Source organism: Pristis pectinata, chromosome 12 (assembly GCF_009764475.1).
Source record: "Pristis pectinata isolate sPriPec2 chromosome 12, sPriPec2.1.pri, whole genome shotgun sequence".
NCBI lineage: Eukaryota > Metazoa > Chordata > Chondrichthyes > Rhinopristiformes > Pristidae > Pristis > Pristis pectinata.
Window position 1 is genome coordinate 28909723 of NC_067416.1, and position 12045 is coordinate 28921767.

The 12045-nt window shown below is 42.1% G+C and overlaps 1 protein-coding gene across 1 annotated transcript in view; it reads left to right on the forward strand.

The window, feature by feature from the left end:
* The first annotated feature begins 4180 nt into the window (after nucleotides 1-4180).
* LOC127577009 (kinase non-catalytic C-lobe domain-containing protein 1) overlaps nucleotides 4181-12045 on the forward strand; it is a 145133-nt gene continuing 137268 nt past the window's right edge. The window contains exon 1 of the mRNA XM_052027867.1: nucleotides 4181-4627. Within this exon, the coding sequence (XP_051883827.1) occupies nucleotides 4550-4627 (78 nt within the window). The 5' untranslated portion in view covers nucleotides 4181-4549. The remainder of the gene's footprint in view (nucleotides 4628-12045) is intronic.

Here is a 12045-nt window from a genome sequence, read left to right on the forward strand (position 1 = left end):
CTTGCCATCTTACAGCTTCTGATGACCAACATCTCAACTTCCATTATAGCACAAACAGAAGCCATTTAACCATAGGTGCTGCTGCATGTCTCTGAGTACCAATGTTTAAAAGAGCTTTGAGGCTATCAGTGCAGTCTACCAAACTTTGTTTTTTTTTGTTTGAATTGTGTTTTTACTTGTATAATTTATGTTTAATTTACGCTTTTCTTGTAGTGTTGTGTCTCTAATGCTATGTGCCTGTGATGCTGCTGCAAGTAAGTTTTTCATTGCACCTGTGCATACATGTACTTGTGCATATGACAATAAACTCGACTTTGACTTAGATCTGTCTTCCAACAAATTATCTTTTGGATATCAAATGTGAAGGTGGCCAGGCAAGCAGGGGAGCCCCCTTATCAGGCTGTTCTGGGCTAAAGGCAGTTGTTTCAAGAAGCATGCATTTCCTGCCTTACCCTAGCATCCTTCTCCCACCATTGCCAGTTTAGTAATTCCTTCCTATTGACTGTCAGCTGGCCAGCCTAGTTTGCTGCTACTTATATGAGAGGATATTAAGTGGCTCAGCACAGAGATCATTGAGAGCACCCTGAATGAACGTATGGAATTTCTTCTGCTGTAAGTCAATTTACTCTCATCAGCTCAGCAGCTGTCACTGGCAGAGCACAATGTTGGAGAGTCAAAGGCATGCAGGCGTTAAGGGAATGCACAATTTTCTTTCATTGATGTTTGGATGGATTTGTATCATGGTTAGCTGTTTAAACAGGATTTGAAATGTTGATTTGTTGTCATCTTTTATGCTACCATTGTGTCCAAGGAGTAACTGAGATGATCATTCACAGAGAGAAGGCAAGATGGGAATGGTAGTTGAACTGAGAATTGACTTGTCTATCGAAATCACAGTCTAATAAGTTGTTCTCTGACTGCTAGCTAAAATGGAATGTCCAACATTAGAGTCATAGACTTGTACAGCATAGAAACAGGTCCTTCAGCCCATCGTGTCTATGCTGACCATTATCTATATCTATACTAATCTCACTTACCTGCATTAATTCCTTATCCCTCATTCAAGTACCTGCCTAGATATTTCTTAAATGTCATTGCTGGTCCTGCCTCCACTACCTCCTGTGGTGGCTCATTCCCGATATCAACTACTCTTTGTGTGAAAAATATACCCCTCGGGTCCCCTTTAAACCCCTTCCCTCTCGCCTTAAACCAATGCCCTTTAGCTTTAGAGACAACTACCATGGGAAATTATGAGAGGCTATCTACTCTATCTATGCCTCTCATAACTTTATATACCTCTATCATGTTGCCTCTCAGCCTCATTCGCTCTAGGGAAAACTGACCCAGTCTATGCAATCTCTCCAAATAACTCAAGCCCTCCAATGCAGGCAACATCCTTGTGAATTTTTTCTGGGCCCTCTCTAACTTAATCACATTTTTCCAATAGCAGAACTACATACAATTCTACAATTGTGGTCTAATCAACATTTTGTACAACTACAAGATGACATTCAAACTCTTATATTCAATGACTCAGCTGACAAAGGTAAGAATGCTATGTGCCTTCTTCACCACCCTGTATACTTGTGTTGCCACTTTCAGGAAACTATGAACTTGTACCCTAAGTTCTATCTGTTCAACAACATTTCCAGGACCCCAATAATGTGACCTCCTTTCTTCCTCCTTCTCCATCAGCTGCTCCAAGCTACTGGTATGGGCTGGCTCTGCATTGTTATCAGGACATGGAGGATACAACAGCTGATAACAAATTTTGGGGCCCTGATCTGCATATACACAGAGGCACCTTCGGAATTGTCTGAGAAACAGAAATATTACTTCAGAACAACAATGATCTGCATGTGGGTGGCAGCAAGGCTTTTGTTGTACATGCAGTCTCCTCATGTGCTGGACTCCAGAGAGGACTTAAGGGCCAATTGGCCCTTGTCCCTAAGTAACCATCCTTTGGTCTGCCATTGTAGCTCAGAGGTGAAAGGTGTATAGACTATCACAATATCATCAAGATTCTCTTTGTATAGTCACAAAATCATTTGTAGATTTAGAACATATTGTGATTCTCATCCAGCTCCCTCAAAATGATTTAGGTGCACTCAATGTGCCGGTGGGAATCTAATAATTCTTGTAAATTCATGCAGCATGTTCATTGCTGTTTACTTTCAAGGGAATAGGTGACTTCCACTTTCATTTGTTGCATTTTACTTCCAGCAAATAACTTTTAAAAAGCAAGTAAAAATTTAAAATTAAATTAAAATGTTATTTCGCTTATCTCCAAAGCACTTTGGTCCCTTGGGTGCCCTGCACCCTTGTCATTGGAAGACTTGGAGTTAAGCAATGGACAATGTGTGTTCTCTCTCTAGGCAAACACCTGTATGAACATAGCCTCAGAAGAGAGGCAGGTAGTCAGGAAAAATGAATGCATTAAGTCCCATTGCCTGGGCCTATTAATGGCCACCTTAAAGATAAAGTCATAATGGGAACCACAGACCAGCTTCAGGAAAGACTTCTGTGAAGTGATGGAGAACATGGGGGAAGAGCCCACGTGTATTCAGTGTATCTGGCCAGTTGATCACACCCTTCCCCACCATTGCCTTCACAGACTGAGTCCCATCCTAGGATTGACACCCCCCCCCCCCCCAACATCACTGCAAGACGTGGGCTCATTGCATTGGCAGAGATTGCAATACTCTGTGCATTGCATAGGAGGACTGCAATAAGTAATGGGGCACCCATTAATACTATGGGAAATGTGCTGAATTGGAATATTATTGTCACTTGTACCAAGATACAGTGAAAAACTGAACAGTGAGATCTGAGGCTGGTAGGTGCTGAGAGCAATACGTTAATGGAATAGCAGTGACTCTTTAAGTTATGTCCCTTTGCTGATCTCCTTGTGGAGGGAATTTGATCCTTACTTTTTGTGTGAGATAATAAATACATCTTTACCAGTAAAGGCATGAATGAATGTGCACTGGATGACATCATTGAAGCACTCCCGATCCTTAGCACGTCAGCTGCACAACAGCGAACTCAAGATGTCCACAGGTCAAAAAACTGACCCAGAAATTATTGCCAGCGCAATTGAATATGCACAAAATATCTTTAAAGCGTAAATGCGTGCAAACAGATCCAATTTCTATCTGAAGTTTTCCATAACGACTTTCGCTCAATTCAATCACTGACAAATACAACAAAGGTGGCGGGGACTGTGCCTTTCTGCAGCTAAACCTTAGGCTGTCCCTGTGAATTAAACACGTGACGTTTGCAGCGTTATTGAAGTCTGCACTGGATGAAATCGCGGCGCACCAAGTCGTGACATCGATCCGCCCGACTGACGTCATGATTTTGCTGTTCTGCAAACTTGCGAGAGGCCGGAGCATTACACAAATTACGGCACCATAAAACGAGCTGAAGCTGTGCGCACAAAATTCCAAATAATTCCACACCTAAACTGCATTTAAAACAGGCGCTTCTTTCAAATTCAAGGCTTGAGTGAACCAACGTTATGTTTACATGTCTTGTAGAGTCATGGCCTTTCTAGGGTCAATTCAGGGGTATAGTTGACTACTTTCTGGACTGCTGAGCAACAATTGCTGAAATGGCTGAGTTGACCGCACGCAGTGATGTCTCACCTATTTGAATGGCGGAGCACTTGCCATTAATAAAAGTCGCCGATTGCGGGTTCTGCATTGCTTGGAAACAAATCAGACAAAGTCGTAAAGCTGTGTTCCATGAATGCTTTTTTTTTGCAGTTTCTTCCTTTGTATATTTTTTAATTATTACGAATAAAATCTATTTCTGAAATATAAAAAAATAATGTTCTCCTGCGAAGGAGGAGGGGCAGGATATCATTTAAAATCAAAAAGCAAGCGCCGTGTTCGTTTTCTGGTTGCATTTGCGAAGTAGCGAGCGCTTGGGAGCCCGGAGCCGACGTCCTGCGCCTCTCTCGCCGGGGCTCCGCCTCCGCCTCCGCCTCCGCCTCCGCCGGCAGGCAGGCAAGCAGGCAGGCGGGGATTCGCAGGGGATGATGCGGGTGCCAGTGTATCGAGGAGTTACCATGGTAGCCGGCGTTTAGCAAACTGACCCAGCGCCGCGTTTGCAGTGAACGTCCGAGAAAAGGAGGGGGGGGGGGGGTGTGGAGGAGGAAGGGGGTGGTGAAGAAAACATTTTCATATTAATTTTTACTTTGGAAAGCCGCAATCTCATTTAGTCGGCAGAGCAGCAAATAAAAGCGATGCGAGCGAGCGAGAAGTTGCGCAGCGCGGTGGTCACGAGCGTGACATGAACTGGTGATGTTTTCGAAGTATGTATTTTTAAAAAGGTCTCTTTGCTGCATATCCATCCTTGCCGCGGCGATGCGGGTAACTCGCTCTGGAAGAGGCAGCGGTTGTTATCCCGGTGTTCTGCAACTGACACATTGAGTAAACGGGAGCCCCGCATTCAACAGCCAGAGACGCGGCTCGCAGTCTGGTTCCCCACTCGGTAGTTTTGTTGGAAGAATCACTTGCAGACAGGTACCAGCCTGTGCAAGGCGATGGCTCTTTATTATGATGAAGATGATGAGAGGGAATACTATGAATTTGAGCCGATGCCTACGCTTTTGGAAGATGAGGTAGGTGGACTGCCTAACCATCCGGCTCTAGATGTTGCTTCTTTGGTCGTGTTTCGGGTGTTTTGGAGCAGGGCACGAGTCTGGGGTCAATGGACAAGGCGCTGCTGGAACGGCTCCCATTTCGACCCTGTCTCCCGCTAGTTGGTCCTATAATCGCATTGGTAGGTATTTCAGAAAATAGATTTTAGGCCAGGGCCTGAGTCTCTGCAGCCACTTGTAACCTGCAATGTAACTTTGATTGTTCGCATGAAGTTACTGAAGCGGCTATTTGAACATTTTGTCGTGTGTGTTTAATGGTTTGATTCTCGGTTTTTAACAACTAAATACGGAAGCTTGCAATTTTAATTAAATGCACTAATTTTCCAAATAGTAAGTCCTTTTTCACTTGTTGCCAACACTACCTGTAAACGACAAACAATTATGCTGCATTGTATCTGATTTGTGATTCTATACTAGGGATATATTTAATAGTGGATGCAGTTTCTAATAGTGTTCAAAAGAATACTGCAACGCAGTGATGCAAGGAATTTTGAAATAGGTCATCTTAAGAATCAGTATGTATTGCAAGTTTTAATAACACAGAAATAGAATAGAGTACGTATAAAAGTTTGGATAGGAAAAGATTTAAAACCATAAAATGACATCAGGGATGGGGTGGTACATAGAACATTCCAGTCCAAAAACAGGCCCTTTGCTCCACCATGTCTTTGCCGACCTGCCAATCTAAACTAATCCCATCTTCCTGCACATGTTCCCTATCCGTCTATTTCCTGCCTGTTTGCGTGTCGTCTTAAACGTTGCTATTGTATATGCAGGCACCTATCGCTCTTTTTTTTAAAAAAACTTCCTTAAAATCTCGGTTAAACTTTCTTTCTCTCACCTTAAACCTATACTTGCTAGTATTTGGCATTTCCACTCTGAGGAAAAAGATTCCTGACTACCCACCCTATCTGTGCCTCTCATTATTTTATGTACTTCCAGCAGGTCACCCCTCAACCTCGGATTTTTCCAGAGAAAATAAGCCTGTCCGACTCCTCCTTGTACTCCAATCCAGGCAACATCCTGGAGGACCTATTCTGCACCTGCTCCAAAGCCTCCCCATCCTTCCTATAGAAATTAATAGATTTTATCACTGTGCTACCATACCGGAATATTCAGGAGCATTGGATTGAGTTTAAAATGGATAGAGTTGAGAAATGATACAGGTCCTGATGCATTTAGAGGCAAGAGGGAGAAAGATGATGCAAAGAACTGTTGATAGGGACAACAGCCATGGGGTGATAATATGCAGTGAATTTGGGATGAAATCAATCCATTTCAATAAAATGGCATAATTTTCAAAATGCGCACAACAGTGATTTCTATACGTTTTTTTTTCTCCAACATAGAACTGAGTATTGCTTGGTTCTGAAAAATTAGGTGAAATAATTGCTAAAGTTATTCCATTGGTAAAAGGAAGAAAAAAATTGTAATAAGGAATATGACCCAAATTAACTTGGCAGGTAGGTTTAAAAAATGGCTGCAGCAACAATGAAGGATATTTACATTTGAGACAGCATCATTTATAAAGCCTGATAAGATATTATTTCATACCTAGGAATTCTAATGAACCAATTATGCTGCACTAGAACAATGCAGTTGTGGGGCATCATTGACTATTTTGGGCATTGACCCAACATATAAAGCATCATGGGTGAAAGTATGCTGCCCAGTCCCCCTTTCCCAAGGCTGGGCTTTGGAAGTTGTCAGTGCCTTCCTTGTTGGGCCTGCAGATGGCGAGCATCAGAATTCACTATTGTGGAGAGTGTTTGGGGGTTGGGAGAAGGAGACTAGCAGATTGTTGAGGGATGATAATTGGAATCCGCAGGTTAAGTGGAGGTAGGTGATCTGAACTTGCAGATGGTTGTGGGGCTGTGAAATTGGGGCGGCTGGATTGTGCAGGGGCAAAGTAGAAAGGAGGATTATCTTGGGAACAGCATGTGTGAAGTGGGGTGGTGGGGAGAGAAACAATGGTGGGATCGACAATTGGAAGATTGCTTTTGGATTATGAGGCCAGAGGATTACATGATGGAGAGTTGGGATAGAAGGAAGTTGCTGGAGATTGTCAGATCCCTCTGGAAAGAGAAGTCAGCAGTTTATTGTGGTGGCGTCAATCCACAAAACAGGAATGAAATAACGGTTGTGTGTCTGCTTCAAGATTGGTGGATGTATTAGTAGGAGGGCAAGGACCCAAAGATATAGGTGAGTATTTCATTTACCTTGTATGTTTTCCAGTTCAGTGCTGTGGTCTGAAGCCCTGTTGTCTTGGGAATTCCCAAGGAAAATTGTCTTCGGGACAACTTGGTCCAAGTTCTTCTGCTCCAAGGAGAGCGTTGCACTCAGAAATCATATCATAAAGTGTGCCGCAAAAGAGGCCTTTACAATGGGGGGTCACAAGGATAATTAATGGCAAAATGTGCCTGGTCAAGCTCTCTGAGTGGTCAAAATGCAATAATTATGTTGTTTCCCATCCTGGAGGGAGTGAGAAGGTGGGGGTGGGGGGAAGACGTTCATAGGAGATCAGTGCCAGGCAATTGAGTTTACTGACGAGTTTCACAGATCAAACTGGGAAATAAAACTCATCTAAAAGGAAGGCACATGGTCAAGTTCTGGTCAGCATTTCTGAAGAAAGCTGCAGGGAATTATGGAAATTGCAGTGAATAGTTAAAAGGAGACTTGAAGGGCTGACAGGCGCTACAAGAAAAGGCCAGGTGATGTAGGTATTAAGAACTTTGTAAAGAAATTGAAATAGATATCTGGAACATAGAATGTTTCGGATGACAAAATAGAAATTAAATGAATCTCCTTGCATTTACCATCCAAATTGTTTAAGACAACTTGAAGTGATAACACAATGATAAACTGATGTTTGGATTTGTGTGTTGTTAGCATATAAGTTTGCTTTCATGGTTTGTTGTTAAAATATATTGGAGTAATATTTTTGGAATTGGGTGATGGGTGCATTATCTCTCTTTGAGCATGCACTGCTATTCAATAAGCCATATCTGATCCACCTGACCAAAAGCAAAATGCTGCCGATTCTGAAAGAAAGCTCGATGATGTTGGAATTATTCATCTTCACCTTCTCACACTTATCCCTGCATCATCTGATTCCCTAAGTAGGCAAATATCAATCAGTTACTACCTTGGATATATCTAACATCCAGAGCCGTCCAGGGTAGAGTATTCCAAGGCTCAGCTCTTTGGGTGAATAATATCTCCTTATGGGCTGAATACTTTCTCTAGGGCTGAATACTTTCTCTAAGACTGAACCGTGGTTCATGATGCACAACTTCCATCCAGCTTCTCTCCAATCACAACGCAACTGGCTGTGGTTCTAAGTACAATTGTAAAGAAGGAAGCCCAAGGATATACAATTTTGCAATGTACTCTTCCTACTTATGAAGATGAGTGGTTTTGCTGTGATTTGGACCTCTTTGGAAGTGCCTTTTTTTTTGTCTCTGTCAATCAGCAAGCGAGCACCAGGAATTCATGGAGTTGTATAGCACAGAAACGGGCACTTTGGCCCACCACATCAGTGCTGACCATCAGGCACCCATCAGTTCTTTCACCCCCTCCCCTTCAATTCTCCTGTGTCCCACCTACACTATGGGGCACTTTACAGTAACCAGTTAACTTTGCAACCAGCACATTTTTGGCATCAGAGTGGAAATCAATGCTGTCACAGACAGTATCCAACATTGGGATTAAACTCAAGTCTCTGGAGCTGTCGAACTGCAATGCCACTGTGTGACTATTTGAGCAATGGTTTTAAAATTTTAAAATGTTGGAATAAAGGATTATTTTTATTAGTAATCAAAAAGTTTCTATCTCGGGGCCCTATTAATAAACTGCAATCCGTTGTGGTAGAAGTATGGAAATGGGTGGATTTTTTTTTTGTTGTATATTACTTGTGGTTATTCATCTTCTGCATGTAAAACTCTTGAATTCAATATTATTTGTTAAACAATGTAGGCAACTATGCCCTAGCACCATTCTTTGTTGTTTATATGGGTTAACTTCGGAGATGTCCAACATGTTATAAGGGGTCTTAACAAAAATATGTGAGTCGATGCAGTTTAAAAGGCACTCTTGGTCATCTAGACATCTAAATCACTGGTTAAAAATCAGTGAAAATGTCAATTTAGTTTTCCTTTTGGCAGAAATTGTGTAGCAGATCAGCTGTCTTTTATAAAACTAATCCAAAATGTTAGTTGACAGAGAAATAAGGCAAGTTGTATAACGAGCCATAGCATGCAGTAGAGAGAATAGCTATAATTATGTCTTAACTGATGTCAAATAACTAATTACGTCACTTTCTATGTTTGGTAACACTGTATACTGGCACTAGAACCATATGCAACAGTGTAATTGGCGAAAGCTATATTCTACAGCCAAGATAACCAGATGTCAGTTTTGCAATTCATTATCTCATCTCAACATAGCAAGCAGTCAAAGGTTGAGCATGGTTGTTGTGCATTGAATTATTTTCTGAACATTGTGGTTGACTATTATCTGAGAAGTAGCATGTATTTTTGCAGATAAAGTGAATATACAGCATTCCTGTGGAACCAGCAAACCTGCAAAACAATGGCGCAGGAGGTCCTCTCCTACCTTTTGCACCAAAACAGCTTTGCATGATACACCGAATCTGTTTCTAATGGCCCGTAACAGTGGCATTCTTTGCAATATCCAGTCTTAAGAACAAAAAATGATGGATTTTCCTCTCTGGAATCCATCCAAGAGAGGCCGTGTTAGCTTAAGCATGCACAATTGTGTTGATCTGTTAAAAGATCTCTCATCTGCTGGCAATTGGCCTTGTAGCTGAGAATCTGGCAGCTGGTCCTATAACAGACAATTTTCCAACCACTGCTGAGTACTGTTGCTGAAAGAATGCGTGCTACAATGAGGAGAGGTGGGGTGGGAAAGAGTGCTCCCAAACTGCAAAGGAACCTGGAGAACTTGCCTGCAGGAGGCATGTTGTTTGTGAAAGAGGTTAGAGATCCTCCAGGTCTGCAGCCAAGCACTGCTCAAGGGAGGTTGTTAGGGAGATCTCTGTCAGAAGTAATACCACACAGATACAGTGCATGAATGCTTACATGCCAAGTAGGCTTCTGAGATAGAAAATCCCAGTACCAATTCTGCCTTTTCCAGTGAGTTGAAGGGAAAGTAAGTGAAATCTTTTCTTCTTGAGTGTGGCGTTTTGGTAACCTTCCAAGTGTAATTGTGAGCAGCAAAGTGTGAGATGTGGCACAGATCAGAGGCAACCTGGAATTATTCTGAGACCAGGAGGTTTGAGTCTGGGGGGGGGGGGGGGGGGGGGGGGGGGGCATGGTGGGGTGGGGTCACCTTGATCTCCATGGGCAAAGCAGTACTGGCACTGTGAGGACACGGGAAGTCACAGATGTCAGTGAGGGCTGTTATGGTGAAGTCCAGCCTGTGCTGACATTTCTACTGATGAGCATTGGTCCCTGTAACTCTGGATAGGTAAGGTGACAAATCTTTCTAAGCCCCCTGCCACATGGGCCCTGTGGCTGCCTATGATGTCTCTGATGTCATTACTTTATTTCCATGTCATCCAGCAAGAGAAGTCTTGGATGTAGACAAGTACTACTGAAAGTGAGCTTTGAGTACGGAGGCTGTCATGGAAGGCGCAAGGAAGGCTCAATGTTAAGTGTGAGCAACCCTTGGATGTAGACAAGTACTACTGAAAGTGAGCTTTGAGTACGGAGGTTGTCATGGAAGGCGCAAGGAAGGCTCAATGTTAAGTGTGAGCAACCAGTGCATAATGTAAGCAACGAGGCTGCAAAATGCTGTGGAGCAGCTGGACAAAGAATGTAATTTAAGTTTGGCTTTAGTGAGTAAACAAGGACTGTTGTTTACAGATAGTGAGGTTGAAAATCATGGTGGCGATGAATATTAGGCATTGCATATTGTAATGTCATTTGGAGCGTTTTACTGCGGAAACATGCTTTTAGTGCCAACAAAAATGTTGCTGGAAAGTCAGGGTTAAATTTCTCATTAGGTAGTAAGTAGCCTGGAGATTTTCCACTCTGCTGGGTTAAACATACGGTCAACTGCTTTCTTAATTCAGTTCAACTAAGCACGATGATAAGTCTCAAACAGTCTTTCCATGCAATAGGTTCTTCTCTTCCGTCTACTTTAAATGCCAATTTCTCCAGTCTGTACCTCCTGGCCAGCATGAGTGGTACAAGTACAACATTCTTTATCAGCAATTTGCTTTAGTCCAACGGTAGTCTGGTTGGTGCATAACTTAAAAAAAAATTGTTGCCTATGCCAGTTCTAAGGTTAATGTAGGCAGCCAATCTTAATTGAATCCATTTCTAGGCCAATAATTTTTCATTTGGCATTGTTCATCAAAATTAATTATTAACTACCTAATAATACATGTCAATTCCAGTCAGTAACCAGAAATCCCAATCTGCATTGACGACCTTGTGCGTTTAGTGGTTATCAGTGTTGCCGGGTGGCTTTCATGAGACATGGCAGCACAGTTGCACAGCTACTAGAGCTGCCTCAGTGCCAGTGACTCAGGTTCAATCCTGATATCTGGTGCTGTGTGTTTGGAATTTGCATATTCTCTATGTGGGCTTCCTCTGAGTGCTGCAGTTTCCTCCTACTGGAGATGTACAGGTTGGTAGGTTATCTGGACACTGTAAATTGCCCTTGGTGGAAAGGTAAGCCCCAGCATATAGGTGAGTGGTAGAATGTGGGAGGAGTTGATGGGAAGGTAGAGAGAATAAAATGGGATCTGTGTTGGATTAGTGTAAATGGATGCTTCTTGGTCAATGTGGATTCGATGGGATGAAGGGCTTATTTCATTGTTATGTGGCTCTAATTCCTTTTGTTCACTGTTAACATAAAATTGGTATTAAATTGGATGTTGCTTCTTTGACAGAATTTTCCAGGGTTAGTGAAACGATACTGCACTTTTGGTTATTTACTTAAGACTAACTTTTTAAAAAAAATATGTTCTGACCTTCTACAATGCTGCTTCCTGCCATCAGCTGGTTATTAAACACAACCCTGGGAAACTGTTTTTGACATACAAAAAATTTAGCTGTGGCTTGACAACAATGACTTTGAGGCTAATTTTGTTGGAAATCTGCAGAATTATACATTTATAACTGGCTTAATCCTGAAGCAGAATACTAATACTAAATCCCAAATTACCTTTAATTCCTCAAGGCATTTTCTGCATAATTAAATGGGTATGAGAAAATCAACAGCTATCAAAGTCAAATTACTTTCTTTAAGTTGTGAATCAATAAATTATTGTGTTTTTATTGATCAGTGCTAGGATTTGTTGCTGGGAAATTGCAATAAAGTATTAAAAACATACTGTTCATGGGTAGGCA